At 36.6% G+C, this 21747-nt stretch overlaps 1 protein-coding gene across 2 annotated transcripts in view; it reads right to left on the bottom strand.

Annotated features, from left to right (window-relative positions):
* Gabra3 (gamma-aminobutyric acid type A receptor subunit alpha3) overlaps positions 1-21747 on the bottom strand; it is a 229202-nt gene that overhangs the window by 78779 nt on the left and 128676 nt on the right. For both annotated transcript variants that reach the window (XM_057760166.1, XM_057760165.1), the window contains exons 4-5: positions 18688-18755; positions 7522-7742 (exon numbers count right to left, since the gene is read on the bottom strand). In XM_057760166.1, coding sequence (XP_057616149.1) covers positions 7522-7742; positions 18688-18755 — 289 coding nt within the window. The remainder of the gene's footprint in view (positions 1-7521; positions 7743-18687; positions 18756-21747) is intronic.

The raw sequence follows: 21747 nt of genomic DNA, 5'->3' as shown, positions 1-21747 counted from the left end.
CTTGAAGTTCTAATACCCAAGTGCTGGAATTATAGGAATGTGTAGCTATGTCTAAAACATCTCTTACAATATTTCCCTATAATTATAGGACAAAGGTACTCTGTATCTCATAAAAATGAAACCTTCCAAATAGTAACATAATTTGGCTATATTCTCTCTGCCCTTTTTGTTTATTTATCTTTTATTTTTGAAATTAAAATGTAATTACATTGTTTTCCCCATTCCCTTTCTTTTTTCCTAACCTCTACCCTTTTCTATTACTGTTATTATCCAAAAGCACATTTCTCTTTGGCACTCAATGGGAATTTTAACAATTGGATCATTTGTCACTTATTTTTTTTTACTTAATTTCTTCATTTATTTTATATACCAACCACAATTTTCTCCCTCACCTTTCTTTCTGTTCCCTCCCCCTCCTCCCATCTATCTCCCCATCCACTCATCCTCCATTCAGAAAGGGGCAGGCCTCCCATGGGAGTTAACAAAGCATGTCATATCATGATGAGGCAGGACCAACCTCCTCCTCCTGCATCAAGGCTGGGGGAGGCATCCCTGCATCTGGAATAGGTTCCAAAAAGCTAGCTCATACATCAGGGACAGACTCTGGTCCCACTGCTAGGGGACCCACAAACATACCAAACTATAAAACTGTTGGTCCCCTGTAGGCTTCCTAGCTGTAAATATTTGCGTTTTCCTAGAAGTCTTCTTTGGTTATAAATTCATACAACCCTCTGACCAGGCATCAAGCCCTGGGAATGAAACTTTTAGAATATACTACATCAAAACTTTATTTGCTAGAATAAAAGTAGCTTGAAGCTATATAGACTTGTATGCTGTGAATATTTTATTACTATTGGTTTATGAATAAAGCTGTTTCAGCAGAGCAAAGCCAGGCAGGAAATCTGAACAGAGATATAGAGAGAAAGTAGGCAGAGTCAGGGAGACGCCACATAGTTGCTGAAGGAGGAAGATGCCGGAAATTTACCCAGTAAGCCACAGCCTCATGGCAACACAGAATTTAATAGAAATGGGTTAATTCAAGATGTAAGAGCTAGCTGGGAATACACCTGAGTCATTGGTCAAGCCATGTTGTAATTGATACAGTTTCTGTGTGATTATTCAGGTTTGGGAGGTGGGAAAACAAAAGAGCAGCCTCTGTCTACATATACCAAATAATGGCAAACAATCATGGGAAACTCAATTGTATATTTTAGGCTTCATTATATATATGATATATAATATAATCATAATATATATATGATATATCATAATATCATAATAAATATCTATAGGCATATATATTGAAGAGTTACTGCTAAGATTTAAAATAATATAAGTAAGTGCCTGGCACATAGTAGACATTCAGTACTCGGCAATTCTCAGAAATTATCTGTTATTGATGAGTACTACAGTAGCTTCCTTATTAAGCGCCTTCTTCATCATCTTTCCCTCATTTCAATCTGTCTTGTTCATGTTCTCAGAATGTTCTATCTAAAGTGTAAATCTGTTTGATTTCTTCCTCTGCCTGCTTTTCCATGAATCACCATGATCATTCTGTCAACATGTCTTGTAGGTGCCTTTCCCCAAGACAGACCACTTACCTAACTGTTCTCTGGTTCTCTTATACTGATCTTCAGTGTGTTACCACTACCTCACTCCCTTATATTACAGGTCTACAGACCTACTATACCCTTTCTTTACTACTTGTTTTCCTTGTCCCTGAATATAGTTTACTATTACCCATCTCTTAGAACTAAGTTTAAAAGTAGGTTCTTACAGTGATGTATGTCTTTAATTTAACCACTGGAGGGCAGAGGTCAGTGTATCAGTTGGAGTTAAGGACCAGTTTGGTCTACATAGTGAGCTACAGACCATCTAGTGCGATATAGTGAAATCTTATCTCAAAATAAAATGCAGTTTCTCGTGGGAATTATGGTAGATGTGTCAGGGGGGCAATTTTGTTGTACCTGCTAGATTCTTACTATGCTGGGTAGTTTTATATTGTCTTGACACATGCTAGAGTCTTTTGGGAATAAGGAACTCAGTTGAAAAAATAGCCCCTCCAGATTAGTCTGTAGTCAAACCTGTGATATATTTTCTTAATTAGCCCATTGACTGGTGCCACACCTGGGTAGGTGGCCTGAGCATGTATAAGAAAGAAATCAGGCTACCCAAGTCTTGAAGATCAAACCAGTAAGCAGTATTCTTCCATGGCCTCTGCATCACATTTTTGTTTAGTTTGCTTTTTGATGCTTGGGTATTATTTTATTTTCTTCTTATCCCATGATTCCATGATATTTTGTACATCTCCCTGTGAAGGGATTTTGTATTACTGTACATACCTCCTTAACTACAATGCTATAAAGCCTTTTTTAAAAGAATTTATGTGCATTGATGTTTTGCTGGCATTGTATGTCTGTATGAGGTTCTTGGGTGCCCTGCAACTGGAGCTACATACATTTGTGAGCTGCCATGTGGGTGCTAGGAATTGAATCAGCATCCTTTGGAAGGGCAACCAGTGCTCTTTCCAAAGATGGCAACCAAAGCCATCTTTCCAGCCCATACAATACTATGAAGTCTTTAAGAGGTAAGTGATTCCTTACTTATCTCTATAGTGTGGTACATCTCAGAGTCTTACACATACTAAGTTCTTATAAATATGTTGTTAGGCAGATGATTCAATGGAATAAAATCTAGTTAAATTTTATGAGTATTTTCCAACCTATTCAGAAGCTCAATAGGATTCTTACTATATTATTGTTATCAGTTAATATTAACATTACATGTTTATCCTTTGTGTCATCATTAATAACATTATTATATCAATAAATATTATTATATCATTTATAAAGAAAGGGTTCACTACTCTATCTTGGGCAGTTTAGAATAGTTTATAAATGCGTATATCATGTTGAGCTAGTTCTGTGAAATTTCTGTGTTGTTCCAATTTTAGTATATGTGCTGCTGAGGGTAATAGGGCTCAGCCTGCATTTCCTGGTCATCCTGAAGTTCCAAGATGAGGTATGGCAAAGTTCCCCAACTGTCCCAGTTATATACTCATGAGAGACCTGGTTCAATTTTTCCAAGGAGCTATCCTCTGAAGTTTACTCATGGAGTCCAAAATAAAGGAAATAAACATTATATGCCACTATTACTTGTCTACAGAGTTCAGACTAGTTTTAATTGCCTTGGGCACACACATGCTTTGAATGATTTAGTTACCAGAGAAGATAGCCCTGGCAGGATGCCAGGTCACCACATGTGGTTGTAATAACAACAGTGCTACAGAATGAGAATAATAATAACAATAAATAAGAGTGCTACAGAATGAGTCTTTCTGAGAACGTCTAGATGATCTGCGGGCCTTTTTCAATTTCTCTTTTCTGTGTTGTTGCAAGGCAGGCGCAGCTAGTGTTATTAAATGAAGAACTGAAGAAAAGAAACAGCTTGTGACTTGTGAAGGTCACTAGATGACTCACTTGTGGAGCCATAAAAAGAGCCAAGATTTTATCTCCGAGTTTTGGGCCTCTGCCCACCTTCCCACCCACGTTCTGGGATCTAAGGTGTACTCTGCTGTGCTAGGAAAATAATGGTTTAATCAACCTTCTGTACTTCTGTTCTGCTTGGATACCATACTTCAAAATAAGCATAAAGGCATTCTGCCTATACACAAAGCTCATAAATCCTTACTTTCTCATCTGATTCGGAGCACAGAGACCTCAATAGCAATCGTCTTCTTTCTGGTGACTAATCATTTGCTTTGCTTCACCTTTGGCACTTCTCAAGATACATCATCATGTTCTTGCTTCATAGTTCAGTTTTTACATTCTCCCTTTTCTTTTCTGCCTCCCTCTCCTCTAAATCTCAAGTTGTATTATCTAATTTATCTAATATTTCTTTTTATAAGTTTTATTTTTATTTATGTATGTGTGTGTGAAAGAGAGAGGAGAGGAGAGAGACTGGGAGAGAGGAACATTTGAGTGCAGTACTGGTAGGGGCCAGAAGAGGGTGTCAGACGTTCTGAAGCTATAGGCAATTGCAGGCTGCCAGATAGGGGTCCTAGAAACCGAATTGAAATCCTTTACAAGAGCAGAAAGCAATCTTAACAACTGAAACATCTCTCTAGGCCCCAAACCCCTTTTTTCTTTCACTGCTCATATTCTCCTTTGCTATTTTCATCACTCTCTTCTCCTTTTAGGTTCTCTTATTCACATTTTTAACAACGCACATACCCAGTTTATCATTCTTTCTACCTCATTTCATTATCTTGTCTTCTGCTCACATATAGTCTACTCTGTCCTTTCCACGATGGATTTAAATACAATGTACTAACAAACTCTTTTCCTTCCTCGCCTTATTAGAGTTGTGACTCTCTTCTATCTATTCCTATTCTGATGTTCTAGTTATTTCCAATTCTTCTTTTACATCATGTGCATTCGTATATCCCACCTGTCTTATTTGCCCTACCTCCTTTTAAGCATATATATTTCACATATAGTGAAAAAAACCTAACTGTATTTTTGATGCAAACCCATGTGCTTTTCTCTGTCACAAAAATGTTATTTCTGCATTGTCCTCAGTGTTTACCTATCTGCTCTTTTCTGCTATCTGACAAATATGTGCTAGACTCCCCATTTATAGCAAATAGAACCTGACCTTTATAACTACTGGATAAGCATTATACATCCCCATTTTTCTCCAGTTTCTCAGCTTCCTCATCTCTAAGGTAGAGATAATAGTCTCTAGACCTTAAGGTAGTTATAAATGTTCAGTGACTAGAACACTGGCAAGCACCATGTTTATATGATATTGATGCTGATGACTGTAAAGGGCACCGCTGATACTAAAGCGATCCAATCTTTTAACATATCGATCAACATTTATAGTACCAAGATTTTTTATAATACCAATCATTTTATGGATTGGTGAAACCAATATTTGCCTTAGTTCATTTTTGTTTTCTTTTTGAGAATACTCAGCCCATACAGAGAGGTGTGCTTTACTGCTCTCCTAGTCCCTCCTCAATTTCAACCAAGATACCCATCATCACAAGTCCATGCCTTGTTAACTTTGACACCCAAATACATCTCCTCAAGTCATATCTAGCCTGCAAAGAAAAATATGGCAAGATCATAATTCCACCTAACACTATACATCTCGCTTCCATCCAAACCACATCAATTGTTTCCATTCAGTTTGAACACCACTGAAAGAGACCAAACTCTTAACTTTGACCTCCTGTAAGATATTTTTAAAAAGCTTTCAATGTACAATGAAACATGTAAAGCATTGCCATTTCAAAACAGGAGGAATGGAGTGGAGAAGGGAGGAATTTAGCAAATGAATAGATCAGAACTCGGTATGTTAAATTCTATACCTCTATGTTTAGAATCTCAGGAACAGAAAGGACTCAGGCAGCCTTGAATCTTACTAACTTCCCAGTTACAGTATATAAGGTTACTTCCTTGGTCTGGATCTAGTAACTTCCAGCACTTTTCCTCAGCAGACATTGCATTTTCCTGGCATGCCTAAGTTCCTGTATTCTCAGCTTCACTTCCACAGCTACGCATACCTCCTTCTCAGGGATTCCCAGGGAATTTGACCTTGCTATATATCTCCTGGTTTCCTTTGAAAGGTCTGAATGACCTCATGACCTTTGCACTCTTCATACCTACAAAGTAGCATCACATATAAACTATAAAGGGCTGTTGCCAGCTTGTATGGTAACAGAACCTGTAGCACAATTAATAAAAACTAAGAGACTGAAATTGAGATTCAACCTGAAGGTCAGAAAAGTAAAACAGCCAGCTACTGGCTCTTATCTCAACCTCAGCCCAAAATGGCTATTCTGCCTACAGGAATCTCAGAATGAGACTGTGTCTGTGAGCTGTCTCCTCCCATTTTATATTCCTCTCTAGGGCTGGGATTAAAGGCATGCACTGCCTGGTTTCTATGACAAACTAGTGTGACTACTGGAATTAAAGGTGTGTGTCACCTGGTCTGTAAGGCTGAGCAGTGGGGCTGTTTTACTCTTTGATCTTCAGGCAATCTTTATTTATTAAAATTCAAATGAAATGCCACTACAAGAACCCACTTAGACTACTGCAGCAGCAGGTGTAGAGTGTTTGATGAATCTACATTGAAAGTTTACATCTACCTGAGAGATACAGGTTATCACAATAACTCAAAATTGACAATCATTAATATGGGCACAGGGTTCAGGAATTAAAAACTTATAACAGTGAAGCTATTAAAAATACAAACAGAAAGCACAAGAACCAAGAAAGTGTTTCTTTGTTGGAGCAAAGAAGATTATTATATTACAAATGCTTCCAAAATTAATCTTCTTGACATCAAAATGCTATGACATCTGTCTTAGTCACTGTTCTATTGCTATGCTGTGCAGAGACACCATGACCAAGACAGCTCTTATGAAAGAAAGCATTTAATTGGGGGCTTACTCAAATTTTTAGAGATTAGCCCAATATCATGCTGGGGAGCATGTCAGGATGCATAGCACTAGAGCAGTAGTTGAGCGCTCCATGCTGATTCATAGGCAGCAGACAGAGAATGGACCTGAAACCCAAAGCCCATCCCTAGCGACACATTTCTTCCAACAAGGTCATACCTACTCCAACAAGGCCACACCTCCTAATCCTTCTAATCCTTCCAAACAGTTGTACTCCCTGGTGACTTAAGTATTCAAGGATATAAGCATATGGGGGGCATTCTTACTCTACCTACCATAACATTCAGTAACTCAAATGATAATGATAAGCATGAAACATAAGGCTATGCAGTTTTTATGCATTGGGATGAAGGTATAAAGGTATACATTTTATATTTCAATGATATGTATACTATGAACTTATATGGAAATTTTACTCATATCAAACTTCTATACCCCAGGCAATGATACATAACAATTTTTTATTTTAAATGTTCTAGAGAATATCTATCAACATCTCTTTTGCTTTTTATACCTCAATCATGGTGCTGCTTTGCTACTGCATTTAAAAGTACTATGCTCTAATGAGCATAGTGCTTTTGACACTTCAATTATTTTGTAAGTTTATGCAGTTAGGTGTTCTTGAACACATATGTGCCTCTGTTCATACATATAAGTCTCTGAAGATGTCCGTATTTATACACTAAAAATTACACTTCTTTGTGTCTTAGAATGTTTGTATGTGTAACTATATGGAATATAGAATATGTATGCTTGTGTGTATACATATAAATATGTTAAAAGTGTCCTTATGCATCAATATGTATGTACAATACACAGCACATATGCTTTTCAAAATACATACTATACAATCTATAAACGGGAAGGAATACTATGTATATAAAACTATTGAATTCATATATATGTATATTTTACTGAGTATATATTAAAATATAAGATTCTTGTGTCTGTTGATAAACCAAAGGAATTTTTAGTGTATAACCTAAAACTTTCTACTTTCAATAAAAGTCCTAGGTCCAAAATACTCTGAGTGGGGGTTACCACTCTCTTACCTCATTGTATAGAGGAGGGTACCATTGTCTACCAGTCTGAGAAGCTTGTTGGGTGTGGTCATATTGTGAGCCACTGATTTCTTGCCATTGTGGAAGAAGGTGTCAGGAGTCCATATCTTACTAGCCAGAAGATTGTTCAGCGGAAGGATCTTCATGGGTCCATCAAATTTCAGTCTTTCATCATGCCATGTCTGTCTAAAAAATACATCAATAGTATATTCCTAGAAAAAGCAAGAGAGAAGTAATGTTTCAGTAGGATTCTGATGGGGATCAACAATGCCACTGGCAAATATTAATCAAAATATTTTCTGTGATATAGAGGAGTCTACTAGAAATACTTACTAGTGAGTATGACAAATGATAATAACTGAAAATTATTGCCATGCTGACCAATAGATATAAAATTAATAATGATACATATATCTAATCATATATCTAACATATTTTACTAGAAAAAAACATTGCCAGCACTGGCTTATGTACAATACAGGCTGAGCACAATACTTTTCTTCTTTGTGCTATTATAGCTCTTGTAAAAAAACAACATTCTTTGTCTTTATTGATGAATGATCTCATATGAACATTAAAGGTCATTACAACCATAACCATAAAATAAAACCATATACTTCAATACAACTTTTTTCTGAGCCCCAGCTTTTTACATGTGTTCAAGGGATTAAAACAGGTCCTCATACATATGGAGTGAACTCTTTACTAAGTGAGAAATTTCCCCAGCTTGTTTGCTTTGCTTTTCCTTTCTTTTCTTTTCTTTCTCTCTCTCCCTTTCCCCCCTCTCAGTTTCTTATACACGATTTCTAAATCTAGAATTCTCTTGGCATACACAACATTAATGGCCAAGTTAGCAGGAAATCTACAATATTGGGTGTGAATACTGCTGGAAGGAAGAGTGCCACAGAAGGAATGGGCCCCAAACTATGAGTATATATCTACTTTAAATATTGGCAGACTGTTGGACTACCCATAAATTTATGTTCCAGTAAAAGGCAGGTTTTAAAAACTAGAGCAGTCTTCTACCAGCTCAAACATGCTGGGTGATGTTTGTGAGTTGGCTGCTGTTTAAATGAACCAAATCTTTCAACTTAATTGGCAAAACTCTAACATCTTATTAGATTAATGTGTCACAACAAAAGTTCAAAACAAGAACATGACCTACAACTGCTGGTCACTTTCTTAAAGCAAGAAACCCACTGAGAATGTAAATCCCTACTTCTGATTACAAGCTCCAACTAAATCCTTGACTAGTCATTAAAGAGGACATCCCTCTTTCAGAGCTCATGGAACTCAACAGAAGGGAGATATAAAGACTTTAAGAGCCAGGGGAGATGTAGGTCACCAAGAGAACAAAGCCCTCTAAATCAATGTGAGAAAAACTCATATGAACTCACAGAGATTAGGTGGCAATCACAGGACCTGTATTTGGGGTGCTTTTCCTTTTGTTTTGGCTTGTCCAACTTCAATGTAATAGTTTTTGTTGTATCTTATGGGTGTAGGAGGTCCTTCTGTCTATATGTTGCTTTCATTGGCTAATAAAGGAACTGCTTTGGGCCTATAGCAGAGCTATAGGAACAGAGCTAGGTGGGGAAAACTAAATGACATGCTGGGAGGAAGAAAGCAGAGTCAGAGAGATGCCATGGATCTGCTGCCAGAGAAAAACATGCTGAAACTTTGCTGGTACGTCACAACCTTGTGGTGATATACAGATTAATAGAAATGAGTTAAATTAAGATGTAAGAGTTAACCAATAGGAAGTTAGACCTAATGGCCAAGCAGTGATTTAAATAATATAGTTTCTGTGTGGTTATTTCAGTGCTGGGCGGTCGGGATGAATAAGTGGGCCCTCCTACAACATCTTATTATATTTTATTTTGTAAAAAAAACAAAATTCTACAAAATTGAAATATTTTTGAAAGAAAAATCACTAGGGTCAAAAAAGGAAAAATTATTCAAATACAATGAGAATGTCAATATGAATACTTTACATATATCCATAATATATAAGAACTAAAGGTTTCAATAAATTTAAGCATTGAAAGGCTATTTGAATGCACAAAAATCATTTTGACTTTTAAAATATATTTTACAGACTTTATGTTCTTTTTATTAAATTTTAGTCAAACTTTAAAGGTATGCTTTTTAAAATTATTAAATTAGTTATATTTGAATAGTGACTGACAGCTTGAATGCTACGTGTAGTTTTGCCAAATACTTTTGAATTTGATTTTTGATATTATTTTGAGCAAAATTAAACTTTAAAACAAGGACAAAAGGCACAGAGATATCTTTCCACTAGCCAGGTTAAAAAAAAATGAAATAGCAGCTAGAAGTATATGAAAATCCAATCCACTAACTACTTCTGATCATACTTTGAATAAATCTTCCCTGACATACATTGTTGCCTGTTGCCTTCATGTTTGAGATCTTTTCTGTCAATTAAACAGTCTGGTTCTTTTCTTCCTCCAGGATCCCATTCACATTCCTGCCTACAAATGGGAAGATCCTACAATTTGTTGCCTGAACTGGGATACTTTTGAGAGAGACTAGTTCCAGGACAGGAACCAAAAAGCTACGGAGAAACCCTGTCTCGAAAAAAAAAAAAAAGAGAGAGAGAGAATTAGGACAACGGGTATGAACTGGGGTTCTGCCAGCCTATAAACTAGAACTAGACTCCCACATAAAGCCACAATCTTGAAAAGCTCCAACCTCAGCAAAAGGGGTGAATTAGATAAGATTTGTAAGGCAGAATAAGATCATAGCACAAAAGTTCTAAAAGGAAGTGGGTAGAAGAAAAGGAAATATATTTCTATTGAAATTAAGCCTTATCTAATCTTGGATTTATGTTCAAATGAATATACATTGTCTGCTTAATCTAAAACTTTCAAATTGAGTAATTAACATAAAAATTGGTCTCAGATGCCAAAGGAGGAAATGTCACAAAAACAGTCTGGAAGGACAACACTGTAAATGGTAAAAAGAATATTGTAATCCATAACAAAACACCTAAGGAAATGGTCAATTATCTAATACAGCATAAAACCAAATTAGACTCACTCCACAGACTTCATACAATATAATGTTCAGAAGAGAGAGAAATAAAATTAGGTTTAAAAAGGACCTATTTTAAGTGATACACTGTAGAAGAAAATGAGTTATCAGGAAAAATTTAAGCAAAGTAGAATTAATATTACTGAAGAGAGATTAATATACATGAGGAAAACCTGTTGAGTTTGCATTTCAGACAGATAAACAGTGGAAAACATGAGGACAAAGTTTTCCTACTATTTTAACATGAATAAAGGAGAAGGGTTCCGGATAGGTTCTTGAAAATTCTAAACATAAGAGAATAGAGCAAGTGAGGGAGGAACAATTTTCAATATACTAATGGGTGAACTTTCCCAGAACTGCTGAAAAAGAGGCATCCTTAGGTTCAAGAACCATAATGAGATGCAAAGTCAATAAATTAAAGAGCAAAGCAGACTCAAAGAATACCAAAAAGGAGATAAACAATTTGATTGACATCAGACATCTTAAAGTTAACAAGTCAAGTAAAAAACAACAATGAAAATTTATCTTGGAAATGCCAAAGGGAAAAAGAAATAACCATTTCTCGAGAATTTTATAGCTGACAGAGTTAGGTCAAAATAAAGCTAATTTTACATAAGTAAAGTAAGGCAGAGTATTTAGTACTCAAGGACCATTCTAACTCTGGGTTTTCTTATGGCTGACTTCCTCACAGCCTTCAGTCTCATTTGACTGTACAACAAAAAGAAATTCTTTGATCATCTTACCATCAACACATAGGAATCATTCTTCTCCTGACTCTTAGTTTTTTTTTTTTCACAGCACTGACAAAATATGTCTTTGTTTACTATTCCTTTCACTCCAAGAAGCTGGGAATTCCATTATAGTAGAGACTTTTTCTGTTCAGTATCTAAACTCTACATAACATGAAGTATATTCTCTATACACAAATATAAGTAAATAATTAAGTAGACCCTCTCAAAAGGACTTCTAAAAGAATATCTTCCTGTAGTTGAAGATGAAAGGAAATGAACGGCAAGCACAAGCACTGGCACATGCATTCAAAAGCTTTAAAAGTGGCTAATAAAGACTAGAAGAATAAGTTAGAAAAACTAATTAGAACAAGTTATATGAAAGGAGGAAGTAAAACATGTGAATTAACACATTCTTAGAAGATTTGGGAATAGAGAGGAGATTGTCAAATATATACGGTAACATTTAAGGTAATCACTCATGAATGTAAATGAAAGGATATAGAATACAAAAAAAATAGAAAACAAATGAATACATTTAAAGTGTTTCAATTGTACAAAAATAAGAGAAGAAAGAACGAAACAGAAGAGATTAGGGCAAAGTTCAGAAGACACCAAACAGGACCAGAATGATTCGGCTGTCCATGCAGAGTCTATGAGCTCCCACAAGCTCAAACAATGACATCATGAAATATGTAGGCAAATGGTTGGAACTAGACAAAAATCATCCTGAGTGAAGTAACCCAGACCCAGAAAGACAGTATGTACTCACTCATAAGCGGATATTAGAGTACTGCTCAGCAGTAAAAAACAATGACATCTTGAATTTTGCTTGCAAATGGATGGAAATAGAAAACACTCTCCTGAGTGAGGTAACCCAGACCCAAAAATATGAATATGGTATGTACTCACTCATAAGTGGATTCTAGCCATAAATAAAGGACATTGAGCCTATAATTCATGATCCTAGAGAAGCTAAATAGGAAGGTGAACCCAAAGAAAAACATATAGTTATCATCCTGGATATTGGAAGTAGACAAGATTGCTGGGCAAAAATCGGGAACTGGGGGTTGGGTGGATATTAGACATAAAGCAAAGGATAAGCAGGCTACAGTCCACAGCCCCAGAGAAACTAGGTTACAAGGAGGACCCTAAGAGGGTCCTGGGAAGAGGAAATAGATGAGATGTGCTGGGTAAACTGGGGGGGGGGGGTAGAGAAGAAGGGATGGGGAATGGGAGATGAAGAAGAAGAATAAGAGAGATATCTTGACAGAGGAGGTCATTATGGGGTTAGGGAGTAACCTGGTACCAGGGAAACTCCCAGGAACTCACAAGGATGACCCCAGCTAAGACTCCTAGCAATAATGGAGAGGGTACGTAAACTAGCCTTCCCCTGTAATCAGATTGGTGACCACCCTAATTGTCATCATAGAACCTTCATCCAGTACTAGATAGAAGCAGATAGAGATATCAACAGCCAAACACTAGACCGATCTCCAGGAGTCTGGTTGAAGAGAGGGTAGAGGGATTATATAAGTGTGTGTGGGTAGGGGGGGTCAAGATCATTGAAAACATTCTTAACCTCTATATGAATTAGAAAATGGTGAATATAATCAATTAGGTATTATTTCCTACCCATAAAAGTATCAAATATAAAGTATGAGAATTTGAAACAATAATAGAAGTTTATAGAAATGGAGCCACTGTACACAGATAATGGGACTGTAAATTGGCACATCACAAAAGTATTTAATCTCATCTGAAAACTGTAAAACATACATATGTCATATGAATCTCAGAGCTTATCTATAAGCACATACCCTACATTAACTCAAACATGCTCACTAGAAGGTTGAACAATTTTACTACAACATTATTTTTACTATTTAAAAATAAGAGCAGCCTAAGTATACACAAACAAGAGAACGGATGACTGGATTAAAAGTGGCTCTTATGTAATAATTGATTGTAGTTACCTTAATTAGAATTAAATGCATCAAAAAGAATAGCTTTCAATATTTGGTACAGAGGACTTTTAACCTGTATCTATAATGGCTATTTTCAAAAATATGATGTATTTTAAGAATATTCCTATTAATCCACATAATAATTTTAAAGTTAGGCTACATAAATCTATTCTCCAGAAGTTTTGACTCTGGAGAAAAATCAGATAGTAACTGTTTGCTTCTTTAGTATCCCACAACCTTTGGCCAAAAACAATCTAGAAATACAATCAATTACTTCCTCACCAAGCCCTTGCATATTCTCTGAGGATGATTGCCTCTAGATTGCCAAATGAATTCTGTTGTTTTGGGAGGCATTTCAATCAAATCTTCTAGGGAATAAGCCTAAGTTTGCCTCCTGGGAAAGACACTGAATACTTTTCTACATGGGGCTTCAATTCTCCAACCACGCCACATCAAAGCAAGCACCAGAAAAATCTTTCAAGGTTCCTGCTTATTTAGTAGAATACGGGGTTCAAAATACATGACATGAAGTAAAGATCTTGTCATTTTTCCAATTTTGAGCACCTTCTCCCTTTCCTCTCTCTCTGTCATTCTCCATGTAGAGAAGCTAATCCATAGCACTATTTCAGTGGTACGTGGCTCTTAAAATGTTCTTCCAAGCATTTGCATGTGGCCTGGATAACCATGTTCCACAAATCCCAGTAGATAGCTGATCATAAACTCGTATGAAGAAACTCGTGAATAGAGACCCATTTTGTGATTGCATCTGGAAATACTACTAGACAATGAGACGACAGGAAATTGACTTTCTAAAAGGCATTCAAAATAGGCCAATCCCCTGTGTAGCCAGGTCTGTAGTAAAGAAGGACCTCAAGTGGACATAATCTTTTTCTAATGCTAGAAAGGAGCAGATTTCAAGTTTACCAATAACAGTAAAGTCACCCTTCTCTGAACTATTATTTATTTTATAATGGATGCTTTTTTTCTGTGTGATATTTAAATTTTTTGATAACTTTGCATAATTTCCTTAATATTTGTCACAACAGAATATGTTACCTGAATATATTATCGAGTTATTACTATAATGTTCATTGATGGAGATGGGTCTTGTATTAATCTGTTGTTTTTATTGGTTAATTAATAAAGAAACTGTTTTGGTCCATTTGATAGGCCAACCCTTAGGTGGGTAGAGTAAACAGAACAAAATGTTAAAAAAAAAAAGCTGAGTCAGGAGTCGCCATGATTCTCCCATTCCAGACAGACGCAAGTTAAGATCTTTCTGGTAAGCCAGCTCGTGGTACTACACAAAATATTAGAAATGGGTTAGATCAATATGTAAGAGCTAGCCAATAAAAGGTTAAAACTAATGGGCCAGGCAATGTTCAAAAAAATACAGTTTCCGTGTAATTATTTCGGGGCATAAGCTAGCCATGCGGGTGGCCAGGTGCCGGGGACGCAGCCCCGCCGCTCCTATTACAACAGTTCATTATGAATTTTCAGTCATTTTTGGTACTTTTTCTTTTTCCCTTTAAGATAGGTGATCAGTTCTATGACTGTAAAATAATACTTATGATTGCATAATACTGTATTATTTTACTTGCATCATTACTTGACTGCCTATTGTACTTCCTAGGAAGTTTCTCAGCTGAAGATTTACAGCTGGCACTTGTTACGTTTCAGCAGTCAAAGTATCATTCAGGATAGGATAATACGTAGAACTGACAACTAAACTTTCCTACTTAACAATTCCTCAACCTCCATGATATACATTGCAATTCAAATGATGTTAACAATAATAATTGGGGAATGAGAGGCTACCAATTTAGGGGGAGTGCATGGAAGGCGTTGGGAGGGATTGGGAGGGGTGAGGGAAGGAAAGAAAAGGGAACAGTGATGAAACTATATTTTATTAAAATGTATAAAAATTAAGAAAGAAAACATTACACAAACCACCAACAACAGCAACTTTAAACAAAAGATCTTGCAATAGCATAGGGAATTTTTCCATATGCAAAGATATAGCTTTCATTATTAAGGGATGGACATCTCAGTCTAAAAGTACATTTTCACTAAATCTTTTTTTAACCATCCTGTTACTGCCACTTCTCTACCACCTTTCTTTATATCTAATCAAGAAAATGGCCTAAACACTCCTAAAAGTAGAGAGTTCCAGAAAGGCACAGGGTCTCATTTCACTCAAATTGCGACAAGGTCTTTTGCTGACTCATAGTGTTGATATTATTATTGAAGGGATGTGCATTATTTCACTCCATTTATTACAGAGTTATCATGACCTGTTCAATCATGATGTCTATAAAATCCCTATTATATCCACTTTCCAACTCATTTATTTACTCCAAATTAAATTTCATGACTTTTTCATGTACTCTATTGTCAGGCATGCTTTTGTTGCAACTCATCACCAAAGTCTGACTGTGTGGGATCAGCTGTTGCACACTCCCAAGAACACTGAGAGGAAAACTTTTAAAAGCAAGAGCAATGTGTTTCTCACTCAGATGAACTACAGTCTTAAGAAGGAATGAGAGTACTGCTCAAAGAACATGAAATGCATTTGACCCAGTATTTCCTCCTGACCAGGAAAGATTCACTCATTCTATTGCTTTAACTTAACCCCATGGAAGAAATATAAACAAACAAGTGAAATAATCAAACTTTGAAAAGAGAAAGAAACAACATCTAGATTCTCAGAGATGTCTCCAGAGCCCTTGCATACACACTGGTGGGGAAGCCAGGTGAAGAGACTATGTGTATGCTTCATTGGTATCTCTGGGTTTGAGTACCTGTTTGCATGTGTCATGTATTAGACTATTTTTAAGACGGAGCTTCAGCTATGTGCATTCTATGTGTGTTTGGTGTTATGTGTACATTTTTCTGAATGTATTTACGGGTGATGATGAATGAGTGGCACTGAGAAAATGTGGTGTGTGTGTGTCTGTGTGGTGTGCTAAGAGAAAAGAATGTGTTATATTTTCACTTTAATGTTAATTTTTCTTGAGGCTGAGAGATAGAAAGTTTAGTAGTGAGTGTCTGGTGTAAAGCAGGGAGACATGAGTTCAGATCCTTAGCACCCACATAAAAAGCTGGCCATGACCAACTCAGAACAGACATACATAAGTGTCAATGGTCATATCAGAGGAGCAGCAGATAGCAGTTGACTGGAGATAGGCAAGGCTCCAAGACCACAGACTTTAGAATGTCTTTTGCTTCTCCTGTTCCTTTCCATGTTTGCTGCTGCCATCTTTCTCTGGTATCTGGCGTGGTATGAATGGGTGTGGGGAGACCCACTGTCTGTAATATACTGTGTTTATGTCATAGAAATATCCCATTCTACTTGGCAGTTTTACCTGTGGATTATTATGAAGATGATTTCCTCCTAAACTGTACTGTTTAACTGAAGAAATGATTTTGTACAATAATAATGTTAGTTTAAATAGGATTTTGATGATTGAAGTTTTTAAACAAATATAGTAAGGGATTATGAAAGAGGTTAGTTTAGTGGGGAAATTAACATAGGCAAAGGTAGGATAAAATGTTGCCCGTCTCTGATAAAGCAGAGGCTGCAGAGGATAAAAAATAAAACAAGGAAGTGTCACACAGCTAGAACACATGAGTTTCTATTGAGGATCCACAATTGAATGGGGGATGTGTTCACAGGTTTTGGATGGCATCATAGATGAAACGGAGCCTTAAAATAACTTCAACTTAAATTAGATGTTTTGATAATAGCTTTAATATGAAAAACCCTTGAAAACAATTGAAAGTTCACAAGACACATAGGGCCAAAAATATAAAGCAGCCCAATTGTTAGTAGATGACATACTTTCCTTGCTAGTATTGGTCAGTGATCAAAAATGATGATTAATTCCTTGTACCTATTTCTGCCCTCAATCTTCTGATACAAAAAACTATTGATGAGTGGGTATGCACCCTAAAGATTTAAAGTAGAGCTGATTGCTTTTCATGTATAAAAGTCTAGGTTTGAGAATCCTTTAAGATTCCCTTTCAAGATAAATAATAAAGTGATTGATTCTTTCTTTGTAAATGCAGTATGCAGCCTGCCAGCAAAAGAAATGACTGAGAAAAATACCCTGCTTGCTCACATTCTGTTAATCTATAACAAGTTGCTTAGATGTAAATGTGTGTCCTTGAGATCACTTTGTTTTAATCATGTAAGGAAGATGAAAAACATATTTTACCTGGATTTATTATAATCATTGACTTGAAAAATAGATGTAACCACATTGTAATTTTTCTATTACCTGAAAGATTTGCTGGGATATATAAGCTCTAAGGGAAAGAATGAAGATAGAGTTAGAAGAAAAAAAATCAAGAATGAGAGAAGGAAATCACCAGGAAAATAAGTAATATAGAATACAGAAGAAGAATTAAAAAGAAAGTCATCAAGAGAGTGTGTGAGTGTCTTTTAACTTATACCCTCAGATAAAAAATTATAGTATGCTGACTCTTTGAACTCTCTGTTGCTGGAGGTTGGTCCCTCCCCCCAGCAGCAAAACAAAAGATATCAAAATAGTGCATAAAGAACATTGATTTAAACATATTTTATGAAATATTAAGATTTTCATTCCTTGTCTGTTGTAGTAGTGCTTAACTGTCATTCAACATTCATGAAGCAGAAAATTGAGAATTATCATGAGTTCAAGGTCAGCCTGATCTACATGATGAGTTCTGGTCCAGCCAGAAATATAAAAAAGTATGCAGTCTCAAAAATCAACTCAAAAAATTATTCTCAGTATAAAACAATGGCTTCTTTTTTCTCTATATGAGAAAATATAACCCAATATCTGGTATTTAGACATTCATTAGACGAGGAGAGGCAATCTTTGCAGGTAGCTCGTCAGTACGACTGTTATGCTGCCTCTGCCCTATTGCTAGTACTTGTATCTCCCCCACCTTCCCACATCTATAAAAGGACCAACATTTAAAAGTGATTTAGATAAAAGCACTGAAATATTTGGTCCATCCATGACCTCAGTTAATGGAGACCAATCACAAGGAACAACCTTCTAGGATAGCATTACTGGATATTTGAGCAACAGTAGTAATTACTATACTGCTCTCTTCAAATAATCTATTTGAACAAATAGGTAAAGTGCAAGAAAAGTGTGCAGGGGCAGGTAACTGCAGATACAGAACTAAGCCAAATTTTAAAGATGTGGAGTAGAAGAGACAGGTGTGGCTATGCACAGTTTATGGAAACAGGTGAAGGGGGTATGGAAAAGGTAAACATGTCCAAAAATATGATAGCAAGGATTTCATGAGAAAAGGTATCTCCTTAGAATACAAATCAGCGCTCTACTATGGAAAATGACTATTTTCACTTGTTGAACTATTTTTTTTTCTTTTCCTATTTCAGGAAATATACTTACCATGTCAGTGTCTGACACAGGGCCAAAACTGGTCACATAGATATCTGTCTTCACTTCAGTCACTGCATCTGAGTGAAATAAAGTAGGAAAAAAAGTGTCATGAGAAGCACATGAACCAGTGCTTCCTTAGGTCAAAAAGTGCAATGCAGATGTACTCTGAACTGTACCCAGCTTGGTATTTCTGAGAAGGAACATCTAACATTGTCACAAACCCTACCCTCAAAAAATAAAACCCTACTTCACATATGCTCTTCCTTCACAGAATACAAGTATCCTTTTAGATAACGCTGAAAATGACAGTGGAATTCCAAACATCAAAACTTAGAGGAAGCTGTTAAAGACACCTGATATCTATACCTGCTAACCTCTAACAAAGGCTTACACTTACCCATGGTAGCTTAAACTAGCAAAACCTAATGCTCTTCTATAGGATAGTCGGATCCCCACTTCCTGAAAAACTGAAGCAGGGAGGGGCATAGTAAATGGTCCCAGAAATAATAAGTTGTTGGAGCAAATAATATCTAATATTAGACCCTCTATGCCATGGTGAGCATAGAGACAATACATGTTGATGTGCTGCTGCCACCAAATACATATTGGTGTGCTGCTGCCACCAGACTGGGATGAACAGTCTAAGATGTTTGTTGTAATAGGAGCGGCGGGCTACGTTCCTGGCACCCGGCCGCCTGCATGGCTAGCTTTATAACCGAAATAATTACATGGAAACTGTATTTTTTTAAACGCTGTCTGGCCCATTAGTTTTAGCCTCTTATTGGCTAGCTCTTACATATTGATCTAACCCATTTTTAATATTGTGTGTAGCACCATGAGCTGGCTTACCAGGAAAGATCTTAACCTGTGTCTGTCTGGAGTGGGAGAATCATGGTGACTGCCTGACTCAGCTTCTTTCTCCCAGCATTTTGTTTTGTCTACTCCGCCTACCTAATTTTTTGTCCTATCAGGCCAAGCAGTTTTTTTATTAGTTAACCAATGAAAGCAACAGATAATTTTCTGTTTAAACAAAAAAGAAGGCTTTCATTTTAACATAGTAAGATTACATATAACAAAACAGTTATCAAGCAAGAATTACAGTTACAATATTTATATCTATTTTATCTTGTATCATAACTAAGGAAAATTATAACTATCTATTTATTCTTTAACTCCATCAAAGACTCCAGAAGGATATAATATTACCTAAGCAAACAAGAAATCCAAAACTCTAGAAATGACAGAGACATCTTGCTGCCTGGACAGTCACCCAAAGTTCCTCTGTACCGTTGGGGCATCCATCTTTGGCCTTTAGGCCCATAGTATCCAGCAGACATTTCCATGAAGCAGGAAATTTTTAAAGACAGTTTAGTCACTTTTTGCTGTGTCCTGCAGAATGTCTCATAGACTCTTTCATAAATCAGGAACCCTGAAAGATCATCTCACCTTTAGGCAAGTTTAGCAGTCCTCTCTCTGAGGGTTCTCTATGTCCAGTTTATGCAGAAAAAGGGGAAATGATGGAAGTGGGTCTTGTATCTTATCTGTTGTTTTTATTAGTTAACCAATAAAAGCAACAGATAAGACACAAGACCCCCCTCCATCAGATGTTGAGCCCAAGGAGGACAACTGACCAGCCATCAAAGTCTATCCACAGTGGACTTTGTTAATAACAAAGAAACTTTCGTTTGGAGTTATCTGATGTCACATAATATATATACATCAGTTTTCCCTGCTTATAATATCTGGTTCCTTGTCTGCATTCCCATCTAAATCCAGACCTGCTAGTGGGCACCAATTATAGTGATATTTTGTTTGTGTTGTAACAAGTAAAGCTTGCCTGGAGATCAGAATGCAGAGTCAAATCACTAGTTAGCTACAAAGGCCAAGCAATGGTAGCACATACCTTTAATACTAGCACTCGGGAGACAGAGGTAGATGGAGCTCTGTGAGTTTAAGATTACCCTGGGCTACACAAGATCAAACCTGTCTAAAGGAGAAACAGAGCTCACACAAAGGTAATCCCAGCACTAGGGAGGTGGAGACAGGAGTGATATGGCTGGGCGGAGAGAGGAATATAAGACAGCGGGTGACAGGAGCACAGATGCAGTCTGAGGTTTCATACAGACAGCATTCAATCTGAGTATTCATAGAGACAGGATCTTCCTTGTCCCATCTGAGAATTGGTAGAGAGGTAAGAACTTTCTAGTTCTTTTGCTTCTTGGATCTTTCGTCTTTCGCCCCTGATAGCCGACTCCAGGTTATTATTAAGACCAATTAGAATTCATGCTACAATCACCCATATGTCATTTTTAAATTCATAATTCATTTATTTTCTTTGTTTTTGTTTGTTTGTTTGTTTCTTTGAAACACTTATTCTCTGCATAGACCTGACTGTCCTGGAACTCGCTCTGCAGGCCAGGCTGGCCTCAATTCACAGAGATTCACCTGCCTCTGCCTCCTGAGTGCTAAGATTAAAGGAGTTTGCCACCACCACCCCATAATGTGCTTTGGGCTATTTGTTTTATTTTTATTTTTGAGACAGAGTTTCTCTGTGCAGCACTAGCTATTCTGGAACTACCTCTGTAAACAAGGCTAGCCTCAAACACAGAGATCCACCTGCCTCTGCCTCTCAAGTGCTGAGATTAAATTGATACCATGTCTGGCTGACTACAATTGATGTCTTATCCCTGTATCCTCATTGTATAGAATAGGGGACTATTACTGAATATTTTTTCATACTAATGAATAAATCTCATCAAATATTTGACAAGTTAGTAATAATACAATTGTCTATGCAGCCACAGAAAAGTATCATGAACCAGGTAATTTATAAACAGTTCAAGTATATGACTCATTATTCTGAAGGCTAAGAAGTCCAACATCAAAGTTCCAGTATATTTATTTGATATCTGGTGACAGTCTATACTACATAGATAATACCTTTTGTATACTTACATAATAGAAGGAATTAGAGAACTGGCTGGAAATACTTTTATAGAATCATTATTCCCATTGAAAGTCTACTTAATCAACTCCAAATTCTCTACATCCTGATGTTGTCCCATTGGT

This window comes from Chionomys nivalis, chromosome X (genome assembly GCF_950005125.1).
Source record: "Chionomys nivalis chromosome X, mChiNiv1.1, whole genome shotgun sequence".
In the NCBI taxonomy this organism is placed as follows: Eukaryota; Metazoa; Chordata; class Mammalia; order Rodentia; family Cricetidae; genus Chionomys; species Chionomys nivalis.
The sequence above is the reverse complement of the archived record's forward strand: the minus strand, read 5'-3'. Positions and strand labels throughout refer to the sequence as shown.